The sequence below is a fragment of the Stomoxys calcitrans genome, chromosome 3, assembly GCF_963082655.1.
Source record: "Stomoxys calcitrans chromosome 3, idStoCalc2.1, whole genome shotgun sequence".
Taxonomy (NCBI): domain Eukaryota; kingdom Metazoa; phylum Arthropoda; class Insecta; order Diptera; family Muscidae; genus Stomoxys; species Stomoxys calcitrans.
Genome location: NC_081554.1, coordinates 20,845,840 through 20,864,153, shown reverse-complemented (window position 1 = coordinate 20,864,153; position 18,314 = coordinate 20,845,840). Strand labels below are relative to the sequence as shown.

At 37.2% G+C, this 18,314-nt stretch overlaps 1 protein-coding gene across 2 annotated transcripts in view; it reads left to right on the top strand.

The window, feature by feature from the left end:
* Positions 1-18,314, top strand: part of LOC106084001 (putative neural-cadherin 2) — a 607,508-nt gene that overhangs the window by 454,542 nt on the left and 134,652 nt on the right. For both annotated transcript variants that reach the window (XM_059365812.1, XM_059365813.1), the window contains 2 exons: positions 5,950-6,093; positions 14,409-14,524. In XM_059365812.1, the coding sequence (XP_059221795.1) occupies positions 5,950-6,093; positions 14,409-14,524 (260 nt within the window). The remainder of the gene's footprint in view (positions 1-5,949; positions 6,094-14,408; positions 14,525-18,314) is intronic.

Sequence of the window (18,314 nt, the reverse complement as noted above, 5' to 3'; positions counted from 1 at the left end):
GTATGCAAAATTAAAGTCTGACTAAATTTGGATATAGGTGCTATCTTTTAAAAGTGTTATGTATACTCGGTGGTGTAGGGTATTGTATAGTCGGCTCCACCCGACTTTTGCCTTTCCTTACTGGTTTTATTTTGTATAAATTTTTAGAAATATCCATGGTTGTTGTTTCCCAAGATTCGGCCTGGCCGAACTTAACGCACTTTACTTTTATACTTATAAGGTGGGTGTACAGTGTTATACAGTCGGCTCCGCCCCACTTTTGCCTTTCCTTCCTTAAATAACATCTTCAGCTTTCTTAGCAATAATGTAATTTGTCACATTTAGGCAAGCACATCATCAACCACAAACGGCGTCGTGCAAAATAAAGTGGCAGAGGCAGAGTCATTCTCAACACAGAATATAGACTCCATTACAAACCATAATGGCGGTAATATGAATGGAAAAGAACAAAAAAAACATATCTGCACACAACTTCATATTCATATAGCTTTGCTTTTAAGCATAAATTAAATTTTACCTAATAAGGAAACTCAAAGGAAGGCATTTCCTTAACCAACAAAAAAAAACAAGAAAACCTTAGAGAATGTCTTTCACACTGCCTGCCCTCAATTGTTATGAGGAAATATTTGAAAATTAACCCCAAGGGATTGAAAAATATGTAATATGTTTGGTACTACAGGCACTCAGGAAGCTGAATTCCATTCTCTTTGAAGTCTTATGGGAAAAAGCTCACAAAAAATAGTAAACAAAATCTCTTGTGGCACGTTCTAGCGTTGGTATACCAGTGCGTATAAGTTATAATAATTCGTCGGCATTGTAGATAATACGCAATGTGGTAGAATTTCTTTGAAGCACAATATTAACCTATTAGTGCATAAAAGATCCCTAGCAAAGATTATAAGAAATTTTGGTTTTGTAGAACTGAATGACGACAAACAAGAGATTTAAAAAAATACATATATTGGTTGCCCAAAAAGTAATTGCGGATGTTTGCATGCATTTTTAATAAAACTTAGAATGAACTTTAATCAAATATACTTTTTTACACTTTTTTTTAAAGCAAGCTAAAAGTAACAGCTGATAACTGACAGAAGAAAGAATGCAATTACAGAGTCACAAGCTGTGAAAAAATTTGTCAACGCCGACTATATGACAAATCCGCAATTACTTTTTGGGCAACCCAATAAAAGCGGAAGCATAATTTTTAGAAAACCTATTTTTTAAAAGGTGACCCCACTATTGCAGTCGTAATCCTGTTGATATTGCCGGAAGGATACTAAAGAGATCAGACGATAAGCTGTTTTCTTATCTCAAACCTCGATTGGTATTGAATGGTTCGGAAAGCTAACTCCCTATTTGTTCAGAACAACCAACAAGTGTCGCCCTGCAGAGATTAAATTACTTTGGAAGGATACCAAACTCAAACATGGCTGAAATGTACTTGGACCTATAGTGCTTTCGAAATCGGCTTTGTAGTCAACAAAGAGATGGTTAGAGTTGGCCAGCCCTTCTCGGGTCTTTCTCAGGATTTGGCTCATTGTGAATATCTGGTCTATGGCGGATTTACTTACTTTACTCTAATAGGCTATGACAGAATATTTGTTCCACTAGCCGAACGTAGAATAGCGTTCCAAGCGCATCGATCTTCTGCGCTCATTCTAAAATCTCTGACACCAAGTTTCGAGGTGTCTCCCACAAGTTGATCTTTCCAGCGGGTTTTTGGTCTTCCCGGTTTGCGTGTACCACCGTATTTGACTTCAAAAGACTTCTTTGCTGGAGCTTCTTCATCCATCATCCTGACAACATGACCTAGCCAACGCAGCCGTTGTATTGGGTTGCCCAAAAAGTAATTGCGGATTTTTTAAAAGAAAGTAAATGCATTTTTAATATAACTTAGAATGAACTTTAATCAAATATACTTTTTTATACCCACCACCGAAGGATGGGGGTATATTCATTTTGTCATTCCGTTTGCAACACATCGAAATATCCATTTCCGACCCTATAAAGTATATATATTCTTGATCAGCGTAAAAATCTAAGACGATCTAGCCATGTCCGTCCGTCTGTCTGTTGAAATCACGCTACAGTCTTCAAAAATTGAGATATTGAGCTGAAACTTTGCACAGATTCTTTTTTTGTCTATAAGCAGGTTAAGTTCGAAGATGAGCCAAATCGGACTATATCTAGATATAGCCCCCATATAGACCGATCCTCCGATTTAGGGTCTTAGACCAATAAAAGCCACATTTATTATCCGATTTTGCTGAAATTTGGGACAGTGAGTTATGTTAGGCCCCCTAATATCCTTCGTCAATTTAGCTCAGATCGGTTCAGATTTGGATGTAGCTGCCATATAGACCGATCCTCCGATTTAGGGTCTTAGACCCATAAAACCCACATTTATTATCCGATTTTGCTGAAATTTGGGACAGTGAGTTGTCTTAGCCTCTTCGACATCCTTCGTTAATTTGGCCCAGATCGGTCCAGATTTAGATATAGCTGCCATATAGACCGATCCTCCGATTTAGGGTCTTAGACCAATAAAAGCCACATTTATTATCCGATTTTGCTGAAATTTGGAACAGTGAGTTGTCTTAGGCCCTTCGACATCCTTCGTCAAGTTGGTCCAGATCGGTCCAGATTTGAATATAGCTGCCATATAGACCGATCCTCCGATTTGGGGTCTTAGCCCGATAAAAGCCACATTTATTATCCGATTTTGCTCAAATTTGGGACAGTAAGTTGTCTTAGGCCCTTCGACATCCTTCGTCAATTTGGTCCAGATCGGTCCAGATTTGGATATAGCTGCCATATAAACCGATCTCTCGATTTGAGGTTTTGAGCCCATAAAAGGCGCATTTCCTGTCCGATGTTGCCGAAATTTGGGACAGTGAGTTGTGATAAAACTTTCAATATTATTTTACAATTTGGCTCAGATCGGTCCAGATTTGGATATAGCTGCCATATAGACCTATATCTTGATGAAAAGCCTTGGCCCAATAAAAGGCGCATTTATAATCCAATTTCACTGAAATTTGACACAGTGACGTATGTTAGGCTTTTCGACATCCGTGTCCTTTCTGGTTCAGATCGGTTTATTTTTAGATATAGCTACTAAAAAGAGCAAAATTTTGTTTTATACAGTTGAACAATGACTTTTACTTATTAGTATTTGGTCCAAATCGGAACATATTTCGATATAGCTGCTATGGGTCATAAGGTATGCATTTTTCCCCTGATTTGACGAAAGGTGGTTTACATATATACCCGAGGTGGTGGGTATCCGAAGTTCGGCCCGGCCGAACTTAACGCCTTTTTATTTGTTGTGAATATTTTTATGTTGAAATCTGGTGCTACTAACTACCATGTTTTTTGCCGCGGCAAAATCTATCTGCCTCAACCCATTACTGGACGTTATCTCGTGGAGGTTAAAATTTGCGACTGTTGGACCAAATCCCTATTTTCGCATTAAAATCTCCCAGAACGATTTTAATATCATGGGCGGGGTAGTGGTCATATTCTCTATCTAGGCGCTCGTGGAAAATATTCTTGGTCTGCTCGTCTTTTTCTTCCGTGGGGGCATGGGCACAAATATGGCTGAAGTTGAAGAATTTGGCTTTTATGCAGTTTTACCAGGTCTAAACCCGCATTGACAGGGCCCAATTATCTCATTGACTATTGATTTTAATCTTTCACACAGTACACTCGAGAATATCTTGTATGTCATGGGGAGTAGACCTATTCTTCTGTATTTGCCACATTCTGTCTTGTCTCTTTTCTTGTGTATGGGACATAGTATGCTGAGGTTTCAATCATCGGGTATGCATTCGTCTATGCCCCGTCGGGGCATGGGCACAAATAAGACTGATGTTGAAGAATTTGGCTTTTATGCGGATTTACCAGGTCTAAAACTGTATTGACAGGGCCCAATCATCTCATTGACTTTTGATTTTAATCTTTCACACAGTACACTCGAGAATATCTTGTATGTCATGGGGAGTAGACCTATTCCTCTTTATTTGCCACATTCTGTCTTGTCTCTTTTCTTGTGTATGGGACATAGTATGCTGAGGTTTCAATCATCGGGTATGCGTTCTTATGCCGCAGATGAGCTGATGCATGCGCCTTATCAGCGTGTCGCCTCAGTGTCTTAAATAGTTCAGCGGGCAATCCATCGGCTCCTGCTGCCTTGTTGTTCTTCAATCGGGTCACTGCTACTTGAATGTTCTTGTATCATAGATGCGTTTTCGCTATTAAAACGATTCAAATACAACATGCCAATGCACGGCCCTTGAAGCCATCACACCTAATACGGTTGAAAAGTCTTCTAACCAAAGACAAAACGCGTCCCATAGTGGTTGGTGTGTGTTGCTAGCTTTGGCTTACCTTTTCAATTTGCATCTCCGATCATTCAGGTCGTCTTGAAAGAGAAACAAACAAAAATTGTAAAATTTAATGATCTCGCTCCAACAGGCAAAAAACTTGAAAAATTTAATAAATCGTTCAAATAAATTTCTGAATATTCAATTTGAATTTCATGATTCGTTTTTGGAAAATAATCTACTTGCAATTACAATACATATAAGCTGGTGTGTTATTTTAACTCATATTTTCCTCATGAATAACTGGCAATTATTACTCACAATTCGTTGAAGAAATGACAAAGAAGTCAAATAAAAATCCAAATTTGTATTGTTATTACAAAATCCTTTTCTATAAAAAGCAATCATGGATGAACGATTTCCAATTATATTTCAAAATTGCACCCACACATTGACAAACAAGTGCAAATGTATTTACACACATATGCATATTAAAATAATAAGGACAAAATGCATACTCCAACAATGGCATGTCGCTAGTTGGGATGTAAGAATGTGAGTACGACTGTCTGGCAATATTTATATAAAGCACATATTGGCAAATAAAAAAGGAATTTAAAAATAGATGAACTATAGCAAGGTAATCAATAAGGTTTTTTTTCCAAACAGAACAAAGAAAACGGATTTCCAAGGACGGTGCAAAGAAAATTTGAAGAAGCATGGCAAATACACTCAAATTATGTAAAGTTCAATAATTACTGAAGATGAAAGTAGAAATGTTCTATACTTTTGAGTAGGCCCGAAGAGAAACAAAATTTATTTTTAAGGTATTTCAAATGAATTCCACCGAAATCTGACAAAATGGCATTTAAAAATGTAAACATTTAAAAATGCCTGAAATACAAAAATTAGTTATCAATACAGTTAAACTTCAATTCTATTGTAGGATATCTTTAAATGGAAATCCCTATTGAATTTCCAATTTTGTGTAAATTCTTGATGGAAAAACTTGAAAAATCTTAGCCAACAACTTTTTCTGGTTCAAGTTACACATGTTTACCAGTGATTTAATTTTTTTTCCTGTACTTTTCATTGGTTTCTGGTTTCTTTGTTTCTTCAAAACTTGCAATGCATTTAGAAAACCCAAGAACAATATAAGGAAAACTATAGCCACATGAAAAAAAACAAACACCAGTCTTAGGTTTTCACTTTTCTTGGTAAAGCGTTTTCCATTTCCAACAAAATAGAAAAAAAAAACAATATAATAAAAGTTTGTCGTTCCAAATAATAAAAAAAAACTCCAAACTCTTTGCTGATATTGCAATAGTATGATGGTGGACTATAAACATGTAAGACATTATTATTAAAAAAGTTTGTAAACATATCTGAGAAGATGTTATAAAATGCGAAAGCGTTTATGCTAGAGACTTTAAACTTTTTTCTTTACTTCAATTTTCTAGATTTTGGCCTCAGAAATATCTACTTTAGAAATGGGGCCAAATACTTGGTAAATTGAACAAAGACTTAAATATTTGATATATTGTATAATAGAACAATTTAAAGCTTTTAAGAGTTTATAGTTACATTTTTGTCTAAACATTGCTTCATTTTATTCTCTTTGCAGTTACAAAATTTGTACGCATTGGTATTGCCGACAAAAACGATTCTCCGCCCTATTTTGACAAATTTTTATACGAAACTGAAATCGATGAAAATGCCGATTTACAAACAACTGTACTCACAGTCAATGCCAAGGATCACAATGAGTGTAAGTAGAGAAATAATTAAATAAATAAAAACAAGTAAAAAGGCGTTAAGTTCGGCCGGGCCGAACTTTAGATACCCACCACCTCGGGTATATATGTGAACCACCTTTCGTCAAAATCTGGTGAAAAATGCATACCTTATGCTATATAGACATATCATCTGATTTAGACCAAATGCTTATAAGTACAAGTCATTGTTCAACCGAGCGATCGGTTTATATGGCAGCTATATTCAAATCTGGACCGATCTGAGCCAAATTGAAGACAAATACCGAAGGGGCCAACACAACTCACTGTCCCAAATTTCGGCGACATAGGACAATAAATGCGCTTTTTAAGGGCCCAAAACCTTAAATCGAGAGATGGGTCTATATGGCAGCTATATCCAAATCTGAACCGATCAGGGCCATAAAAAAGAAAGATTTCGAAGGGCCTAAGGCAACTCACTGTCCCAAATTTCAGCAAAATCGGATAATAAATGTGGCTTTTATGGGCCCAAGACCCTAAATCGAAGGATCGGTATATATGGCAGCTATATCCAAATCGGAACCGATCTTGGCCAAATTGACGAAGAATGTCGAAGGGCCTAACACAACTCACTGTCCCAAATTTCAGAAAATCGGATAATAAATGTGGCTTTTATGGTCTCAAGACCCTAAATCGGCGGATCGGTCTATATAGCAGCTATATCCATATCGTGAGCGATCTCGGCCAAATTGACGAAGGATATCGAAGGGCCTAACACAACTCACTGTCCCAAATTTCAGCGAAATCCGATAATAAATGTGGCTTTTATGGCCCTAAGACCCTAAATCGGAGGATCGGTCTATATCAGCTATATCCAAATCTGGACCGATCTGGGCCCAATTAAACAAAGATGTGAAAGGGCCTAACACAACCCACTGTCTCAAATTTCAGCGAAATCGGATAATAAATGTGGCTTTTATGGGCATCGGAGGAACGGTCTATATAGCAGCTATATCCAAATCGCGAGCTATCTCGGCCAAATGGACCAAGGATATCGAAGGACCTAATACAAGTCACTGTCCCAAATTTAAGCGAAATCGGTTAATAAATGTGGCTTTTATAGCCCTAAGACCCTAAATCGGAGGATCGGTCTATATGGAGGCTATATCCAAATCTGAACCGATCTGGGCCAAATTGAGGTAGGATGTCGGAGGGCATCACATAACTCACGGTCCCAAATTTCAGCAAAGTCGGATAATAAATATGGCTTTTATTGGCCCAAGACCCTAAATGGGCGAATCGGTCTATATGGGGGCTATATCAAGATGTAGTCCGATATAGCCCATCTTCGAACTTAACCTGCTTATGGACAAAAAAAGAATCTGTGCAAAGTTTCAGCTCAATATCTCAAAGACAGACGGACGGACATGTCTAGATCGTCTTAGATTTTTACGCTGATCGAGAATATATATATACTTTATAGGGTCGGAAATGGATATTTCGATGTGTTGCAAACGGAATGACAAAATTAATATACCCCCATCATTCGGTGGTGGGTATAAAAATAGTAATATTATATGCTTAGTAAATTTTACCTCGCTTTCATGGTAAACATTTCTTAGGTAATGGAAGATTAATGAACAATTTATTTAGTTTTTTATCATATCTTAAGCTAAATTTTATTGTAAATATTTCTTTAGTAAATTTTTACTCTAAAAATTTCTTTAGTAAATTTTTACTCTAAAAATTTCTTTAGTAAATTTTTACTCTAAAAATTTCTTTAGTAAATTTTTACTCTAAAAATTTCTTTAGTAAATTTTTACTCTAAAAATTTCTTTAGTAAATTTTTACTCTAAAAATTTCTTTAGTAAATTTTTACTCTAAAAATTTCTTTAGTAAATTTTTACTCTAAAAATTTCTTTAGTAAATTTTTACTCTAAAAATTTCTTTAGTAAATTTTTACTCTAAAAGTTTCTTTAGTAAATTTTTACTCTAAAAATTTCTTTAGTAAATTTTTACTCTAAAAATTTCTTTAGTAAATTTTTACTCTAAAAATTTCTTTAGTAAATTTTTACTCTAAAAATTTCTTTAGTAAATTTTTACTCTAAAAATTTCTTTAGAAAATTTTTACTCTAAAAATTTATTTTTTACTAAAAAAATTGTTTTAGTAAATTTTTACTAAAAAAATTTTTTAGTTAATTTTTTAGTAAATTTTTACTAAAAAAATTTTTATAATTTTAATTGCAAAAATTTCTTAAGTACATAGTAAAAAATGTTACGTTTCTTCCCAAAAAGAAAAATTTCGAACTCCTTTTTCGTTTGTTTGGTATCAACACCTCCTCTTTAATTCTTTGTAGACTAGTGTCTTCATAAATCATTTTGAATACCATGTGATAGTACCAGGAGTCCCATAAGGAAATGAATTACTTTACCACGTAAAAAGTTATACCCATTAGGACTCATTTTAGTATAAAACAAATTTTCTTATCTTTGCAAAGCATACCAGTTTAGCAAATACGCACTCCCCCTATAACAACAACAGCAACAAGAATGTGCCAAAAGTTAACAACTTAAACAAAGTCGGTGATTACATTTCGTAAACGTAAATATTATGCTAAATACTCAAGGTTTTCACCCAGACTCCCTCTTTGACAGTTTGCTTAAACTTAAGTGGTTATTTGCACTTTTTCACTGACGCCCCAAAGTCTTGATACTTTTCTTGAATTTATATCCCCCCCTCCCAAAAAAAGAAACATAAAAAGAAGAAAAAAAAAGGAAAAATAAATCATCACAATAGTTAAAAGCATAACCATTTTACAAATTGGCAAAGAAAACTGCAAAAAGAGGAAAATTATGTGTAAATTAAAGTCTATTATTAGGAAAACCCCAAAATTTGGCCTTTATCTCCTTCAAAGAACTCAAACTTAAGCCAAACAAAGTAATACAACTTTGTTTGCCCAAATGGTATACTCTAAGAGTTTGAGTGTTGTAGTAAATTGACTTGAAACAGATTTGCAATAAAATCAGTTAAATTGGAAATATTCTACAACTGCCGGGAACATTCATCGCAGCTCTAGCAAATAGTTCTAAGGGAAATTTATGACATTCGAAAATATTTATGGCTATAACTTTTACTATCATCGTCTGCAAACAACAAAAAAAGAGATTTTATGAATTTTATTTTATACACCAAGAGAAACCACATGTAAGTGTTGGAGTGCCACAGACAAATCGCAACGCACAGTGGGATAGAGTCGAAAATAAATTGTAAAAAATTTGCCGTTGGAGAACGAATAACTCTTAGAGCTGAGGTTTCTAGAGATCATCTGATTTTCAAAAAATTAACTAGAATAAGTAAAATCTTAATAATTGACAAAGTTTGGATTTCCACCACCATGGATATTCATCATCCAATTTTATTACAACTCCACCACCATATCCATACTTATACCAAATTAGCTGAACCGGGTCCGCTCCGCTGCAACTTCTTTTACAATAAATGGAACAAAATTTTCCTTAAAATGTGTATATTTGAAAATTTAAGGGCTTTTAGTGAAACACCAAGCTGCGGAAGTGATAAATGTATGTCGGTTGACTAAAAGTCTTTGAATGAATCATTGTTGGTCCATTGGATCGCTCGGAGGGCTTTGCGTCATTTAAGTTTAGATGTTAGATATACTCCATTCTTTAAATCTTTTATTTGAGTCGGAAATTCTGATGGGGATTTTGGGAGCGAGACTTACCGACAAACATTTCGCCTCGAACGTGGATATAAAATTCGTTCTCTGCTTCCTTTCATTTGAGCCTCGTTTTGACATGGTTCTTAAATACTTGTATGTTCGATTTGGTTCCGGCGGTGAGTTGGGCTCGCCGGACCTTTGCTCCGAAAGTGGATATCATGTTCGCACTCTACACCCAATAAACTTTTATTTGAGTCCCATATTGCTATGGTCGACATATATGTATGTCTTGGTTGGGGGTGTTAATTGGATGAGGCGTCCCTTAAACAAATGGCTCACAGAACAGGACTTCGCTTGAGGAGGAAGTATTACTTCGGACTCTGATAGGTGTCCTGACTATTCATTTAAACATCAGGTCTTTAACTTCACTCTAGATAGAAGCTTTCTCCTATGACGGCTTCTGTTTGACCCCATCCTTCCCTTGTGAGTTGGTTTTCCCTCTATTTTTCCTTTTTATACCCTCCACCATAGGATGGGGGGTGTACTAATTTTGTCATTCTGTTTGTAACTACTCGAAATATCCGTCTGAGACCCCATAAAGTATATATACTCTTGACATTTTATGTCGATCTAGCCATGTCCGTCCGTCCGTCCGTCTGTCTGTCGAAAGCACACTAACTTCCGAAGGAGTAAAGCTAGCCGCTTGAAATTTTGCACAAATACTTCTTATTAGTGTAGGTCGGTTTGGATTCTAAATGGGCCATATCGGTCCATGTTTTGATATAGCTGCCATATAAACCGATCTTGGGTCTTGACTTCTTGAGCCTCTAGAGTGCGCAATTCTTATCCGAATGAAATGAAATTTTGCACGACTTGTTTTGTTATGATATCCAACAATTGTGCCAAGTATGGTTCAAATCGGCCCATATCCGATTGGAATGAAATTTTGCATGAAGTGTTTTATTATAACTTTCAACAACTGTGCCGAACAAGGTTCAAATCTATTCATAACCTGATATAGCTGCCATATAAACCGATCTGGGATCTTGACTTCTTGAGCCTCTAGATGTCGCAATTATTATCCCATGTGCCTGAAATTTTGTACGACGGATCCTCTTATGGCCATCAACATACGTGTTTATTAGGGTCGGAATCGGGCTATAGCCTTCATATAAATCGATCTCTCTATTTTACTTCTTGAGCTCCCAAATTCTTATTCGTATTGGCTGACATTTTACACAGGTCTCCCACATGTAATTTAATTGTGGTCCAAACCGGACCATATCTTGATATCGCTCTAGTAGCAGAGCATATCTTTTCTTATATCCTGTTTTGCCTAAGAAGAGATGCCGGGAAAAAAAAACTCGACAAATGCGATCCATGATGGAGGGTATATAAGATTCGGCCCGGCCGAACTTAGCACGCTTTTACTTGTTTCTACTGATGTGGATACAACAACACTATCTGGCTCTGCTGGACGCTGGGCATATAGGCGGCCGACGAGCTAGCTAAGAATTGATCGCAGATTCGTGGTGTACTTTCAAATACCTTTATTTGAGCTTCTAATTGGCGTCAAAAATGTCCAGTTTGGGAGTGTTAAGGGGGTAGAGCGGTATCCTCCAAGCACTTGATCCCACATACCAAATTCGTTTTCTATTCTCAAATACCTTTCATTGCTGCCCTGGAAAAATATCAGGTTCATGCTCCACTCTCAAATATCTTTTATTTGAGCCTCAAATTTCCAAGGTCATCAAATACTCAACATTTGGGAGTGTTATGGGGTTGGGATGGCCTCCAGACACTTGGTCCCGAAATTTGATTTCATATTTGTGTTCACTTTCAAAAATTTTTCATTTGAACCGCTTATTGCCACAGTCAGCATTTAGGTCTGGTTTTGGGGGTATTAAGGGTGCTATATCAAGTTTTACCCCGATTCGGACCGTTCTTGGCGCAGTTGTTGAAAGTCATAACAGTACACTCAAAGACCATTTTAGACCTATATAGCAATGGTCGGCTATTATACCCATTTGGGGTCTATTTGGGAATAGGCAATCTCACATTACTTGAACGTAATATTTTATGCCATATTTGTAGTCTACTGCTTAATACTATAAAAATTTGAGGAAAATCGGTTCAGGCAAGTATCATATAGTCATTATGGGTCTAATGTTTTTTGAGGGGTGGCGTGACCTCCCATACTTCGATCTGATTTTGTATGCCAGATTCGAAATCTACTCCCGAAGACCTTTCACTTGAGGCCCATATTGAATTGTTTGTTTGGGGGAGTTTTGGGGTTGGGGTGGCCCAATAGTGACTTAGACTCAAATTTTAATATCATATTCGTATTCTACTCTTCATTACTTTTCATTTGGTACCTATATTGTCTCCATCGGTCCACTTTTGCTTTTGGATTGTGTTTTTGGCATGGGGGGGTTTCCGTCCCCCTTCCTATACCGAAAAATTATATAAAGGGTGATTTTTTTGAGGTTAGGATTTTCATGCATTAGTATTTGACAGATCACGTGGGATTTCAGACATGGTGTCAAAGAGAAAGATGCTCAGTATGCTTTGACATTTCATCATGAATAGACTTACTAACGAGCAACGCTTGCAAATCATTGAATTTTATTACCAAAATCAGTGTTCGGTTCGAAATGTGTTTCGCGCTTTACGTCCGATTTATGGTCTACATAATCGACCAAGTGAGCAAACAATTAATGCGATTGTGACCAAGTTTCGCACTCAGTTTACTTTATTGGACATTAAACCAACCACACGAATGCGTACAGTGCGTACAGAAGAGAATATTGCGTCTGTTTCTGAGAGTGTTGCTGAAGACCGTGAAATGTCGATTCGTCGCCGTTCGCAGCAATTGGGTTTGTGTTATTCGACCACATGGAAGATTTTACGCAAAGATCTTGGTGTAAAACCGTATAAAATACAGCTCGTGCAAGAACTGAAGCCGAACGATCTGCCACAACGTCGAATTTTCAGTGAATGGGCCCTAGAAAAGTTGGCAGAAAATCCGCTTTTTTATCGACAAATTTTGTTCAGCGATGAGGCTCATTTCTGGTTGAATGGCTACGTAAATAAGCAAAATTGCCGCATTTGGAGTGAAGAGCAACCAGAAGCCGTTCAAGAACTGCCCATGCATCCCGAAAAATGCACTGTTTGGTGTGGTTTGTACGCTGGTGGAATCATTGGACCGTATTTTTTCAAAGATGCTGTTGGACGCAACGTTACGGTGAATGGCGATCGCTATCATTCGATGCTAACAAACTTTTTGTTGCCAAAAATGGAAGAACTGAACTTGGTTGACATGTGGTTTCAACAAGATGGCGCTACATGCCACACAGCTCGCGATTCTATGGCCATTTTGAGGGAAAACTTCGGAGAACAATTCATCTCAAGAAATGGACCTGTAAGTTGGCCACCAAGATCTTGCGATTTGACGCCTTTAGACTATTTTTTGTGGGGCTACGTCAGAGTCTAAAGTCTACAGAAATAAGCCAGCAACTATTCCAGCTTTGGAAGACAACATTTCCGAAGAAATTCGGGCTATTCCGGCCGAAATGCTCGAAAAAGTTGCCCAAAATTGGACTTTCCGAATGGACCACCTAAGACGCAGCCGCGGTCAACATTTAAATGAAATTATCTTCAAAAGGTAAATGTCATGGACCAATCTAACGTTTCAAATAAAGAACCGATGAGATTTTGCAAATTTTATGCGTTTTTTTAAAAAAAAAGTTATCAAGCTCTTAACAAATCACTCTTTAGTTTCCTTCCAGACCAACCTACACAATATGCAAAAATTTCGAGAAAATCGGTTCTGCCGTTTTTCAGTCTATACGGAACAAACAAAACCAGTCCCATATATCCGTGATTTCCTAATGTGGCCATTTTAGGCTTTTTCTGGGTGTGGGGTGACCCCTATACTCATATTATTCTTATTGGTCCATTTTTGATTTTGGGTGGTGTTTTTGGGGTAACGGTGGAGGATCCGCCCCCTTCCGTTATCAATAAATTATAAAGCCTATTTTAACTTCCTGACCATATTCGTAATCTACAATACTACCGAGTCCCATATTGTCATGATCGTCAAATAAACCTGGGGCGCCCCCCCCCCCCCCCCCCCCCAAGTTTCTTGACCCAACTTTTAACATAAAATTCGTTCTCTACTCTTGAATACCTTTCATTTGAATCCCATATTGTCCCGATCGCACCACTTTTATTTTTGGGTGGTACTTTTGGGTTAAGGGGGACCGCCCCCTCACGACTTCAAAAAATTATATAACGTATGTTTCCTTCCAGACCAACCTTCATAATCTGTAAAAATTTCAAACAAATAAACACAAATTGAATTTTATGTATAAGAAATTAGAAGATGGTGGGTACAAAAAATTAAGGATATTTTTTTTTTTTTTTGAAATGGAGGGGGTATACTAATATCACCATTCCATATTTAAGACCCCCAATAGTTGGTCCAAAGTAAATTCTTTATCGTAATGACTTTCTAAGTCGATCTAGCCAGCCTTTCGAATATTTGCATAAGTTGGTAAGCATTGGATTCTAGTTTCTGGTAAAATTTACAACAGCATATTAACTATTATATAAAAGAGAACAATTTTGCATCATCACTAATTGTATGCCTGTATTCTTTTTCGTTAAAGCCTCGAATATTCGATACTCGATTGCAGGCGGTAACATAGGCAATGCCTTTGGTGTACACAATAACACCGGAGCTATTTATGTAGCATCACCTCTAGACTATGAAACAAGACCAAGGGTAAGTAAACACAAAAAATATTAAATGGACAAAATAATCGTTTGATATAAAAATCGGGCATTTCCCTGAATATGATTATTAGATGAGTTTTTTAATCACATATTTTCAAAAGGTTCTTAACCCTTAAATTACCCAAACTTCACACATGGTTCATAACTAGTTAGGACCATATTAAGTAATTTTATTGGTTTGCCCAAAAAGTAATTGCGGATTTTTTAAAAGAAAGTAAATGCATTTTTAATAAAACTTAGAACTTAGAACCAATAGTTTAAATACCTATAGATTGGCAATATAACATTACATGAGCGAGGTAATTTTCTTGGAATGACTTTTACACCCATCTCCATTAAGGGGGTAGGGGGTTGTTGTTGTTGTAGCCACATTTGCATGTGGAGGTGGCAATCCTCGTCAATTTCTTATAAACGACCAAGCTCGTTCCGGTCTATACTACCGATTGCCGCGGGAACATGATGCTTATCTAAAGGAGCCCACCCTAGTATTGCCATCTGGATTAAAGCTAGAGGACAGATTGGGAATGGGGGTTTACATTGAAACCCCAGGGACTGAGATCTGTTTTAGACTGCCTGACCATAATACGGTCTTGCAGACGGAGATCCGGGCGATCACGGAATGCGTGAAGTGGTGTGGTGCTAACGCGAGGACGTCGAGTCTGAACATCTTTACCGACAGTAAAATTGCCATAAGGGCAATAACAACCAGGACGGAAAGGTCACGAATAGTCTTGCAGTGTAAGAAGGAGATTAACGCCTTCTCTGAGGATGGGAAAATTCGCATCGTGTGAATGCCGATCCATAACGGTGTAAGGGAAAATGAGAGGGCAGGCGATGTGGCGGCCATAGGACTGCCGTCAATAAACTTGGTTAACCTGAAGCCTTTCGGGTCGACGCAGTCCTAGTTAAGGGAGTGGAGCGCATGCAACATTGTGGAACAGCGAAACGGTCGGTAGGACGGCGAAAATCCTATGGGGGGATCAAGATCATAAGAAAACGAGACTATTGCTGAAAGGAAGCAAGAAGGAGGTCAGTATAGCTATTGGTATCATAACGGGACACATAGGACTACGAGCTCACTTATGTAAAATCGGTGCGGCAAGTGATAGCATGTATAGGGCATGCGGGGAAGATGATGAGACGTTGGAGCATTTCCTTTGTCATTGCCCAGCTTTCGCGTCCAACAGATACCGCTACTTAGGTGGAGACACAATATTAGAAATAAACCAACTTAGGGGAGTGGCATTGAAAACAATTAAGGATTTTGTAAGAAGCACCGAATTCCTAACTTTTCTTTTCAGAAGTTATTTAATAGTTTTTAGAGCGCACAACAAGCCGATTACTGGCTTAGGTGTATGTCCATAGTGGCAGGGGGCGGATTAATATCTGCACCCTCTTTTCAACCTAACCTCAACCTAAAGTTGCCCATAACTCGCCTTGTCGTATTGAGCATCATAGGCACTCAGTATTTAAGCAAGAGCCGGTGCCACCCTGCCTCTCACTGAGATTCTCCCCTCGATAACGCTGATTGTCCGCTAGTGCAGTTGTAGCTACACCCTATGGAGCATTCCACTATACACAACCTGTGGGTGTAGCTCCCAGCTAAGCTTCTCATGATAACGAAGAACACCGCATATATCGAAGGTCAAAGTTCCAGTCTGTGTGATGCCTACAGTTATCCCGTGCCGGGACCGTGGTAAGGGTTATTTTTATACCCTACACCACTACTGTGGTACTGGGTATTATAATTTAGTGCATTTGTTTGTAACACCAAAAAGGAAGAGAGAAAGACCCATTGATAAGTATGCCGATCTACTCAGAATCACTTTCTGATTCGATCTAGCTATGTCCGTCTCTCTGTCTGTGTGTCTGTCCGTATGTCTGTCTGAGAGTCTGTGTTGAGTACTAACTACTGGTTGCAATTTTCATCCGATCGTGTTAAAATTTGGTATAGGCATGTTTTTCGACCTAGAGACGACGCCTGCTGAAATTGGAAAAAATCGGTTCAGATTTGGATATAGCTTCCATATATATGTTCGTCCGATCTGCTGTAATAATACAATGAAATGGTCATTTGTTAACCGGTTCTCGCAAAATTTGGCAGGAGGGATTTTCTGATGACTCTCAATATTACTGGCAAATTTCATAGAAATCGGTTCAGATTTGTATATAGCTCCCATATATATGTTCGTCCGATTTGGAGTAATACAGCAGTAAAATGGTCGCTTGTTAACCGATTCTCTCGAAATTCGACAGGAAGGATTTTTTTATGACTTTCGATATTAGTGGTGAATATCATAGAAATCGGTTCAGATTTGGATATAGCTCCTATATATATTTTTTTGCGATTTGGAGTAATACAGCAGTAAAATGGTCGCTTGTTGATCTATTCTCTTGAAATTTGGTAGGAAGGATTTTCTTATAACTTTCAATATTACTGGTGAATTTCATAAAAATCGGTTCAGATTTGGATATAGCTCCCATATATATTTTCTTGCGATTTGGAGTAATACAGCAGTAAAATGGTCATTTGTTAACCGATTCTCTCGAAATTCGACAAGAAGGATTTTTTTATGCCTTTCAATATTAGTGGTGAATATCATAGAAATCGGTTCAGATTTGGGTATAGCTCCCATATATATGTTCGTCCGATTTGTAATTATACAGCCATAAAGTAGCCATTTGTTACTCGTTGCTCTTGAAATTTGGCAGGAAAGGTTTTTTAATGACTATCAATATTAATGGTGAGTATCATAAAAATCGGTTCAGATTTGGACATAGCTCCCATATATATTTTCTTGCAATTTGGAGTAATACAGCAGTAAAATGGTCATTTGTTAACCGAATCTCCCGAAATTCGACAGGAAGGATTTTTTTATGACTTTCAATATTGGTGCTGAATATCATAAAAATCGGTTCAGATTTGGATATAGCTCCCATATAAATGTTCGTCCGATTTTCAGTAAAACAGCAATAAATTAGTAATTTGTCACTACATTCTCTTGAAATTTGGCAGGAAAGATTTTCTTATAACTATCGATATTACTGGTGAATTTTATAGAAATCGGTTCAGATTTAGATAAAGCTTTCATATATATATATCGCCCGATTTTCACTCCTGGACCCACTGCAAGCGCATTTATTGACCAATCTTGCCAAAATTTTGTACAATGCTTTCCTCGACGAATTCCACAATATCCATAAAGTTTGATCGTAATCGGTTAACATTTACATATAGCTCCCATGTATATGTTCGTCAGATTTTGGGTAATTTGCTATCATTTTTCAACCGTAGTTATTACATTTTGTACATATTTGCTATTTGATGCAGGAATTTTAATAATCTATCTGGATATATCTGCCGAGGTCCTTCAAATTGGTTCAGATTAAGATGCAGCCCCCCTTTTGTGTTTATAGGGTAGGTGTAGGGTACTATAAGGTCGACACCGCCCGAATTTCGCCTTTCCTTACTGTTTGTTTAGTGATTTTGTTTGTAATACCCAGAATGAAGAGATTTAGGGTTGGGTTATTTCAGACTCTTTTTCTGACACATTTTCTATAAGTGTAGGTTATAACAGAAAAGGTTGTATCATTTTTAAAAAGTTTCTTGACATACAATAAAATCACCATATGTCATTACCAAAATTTTTGGCCATAGGTACATGAGGACACACACATTCAAAGTTATAATGGACAAAAAATAAAGCCGATTAGTTAAATTATTCCCTTTAATTGCTTAAAAATTGTAAATTGAGTTTCATAAAAGGAGAACCTAAATG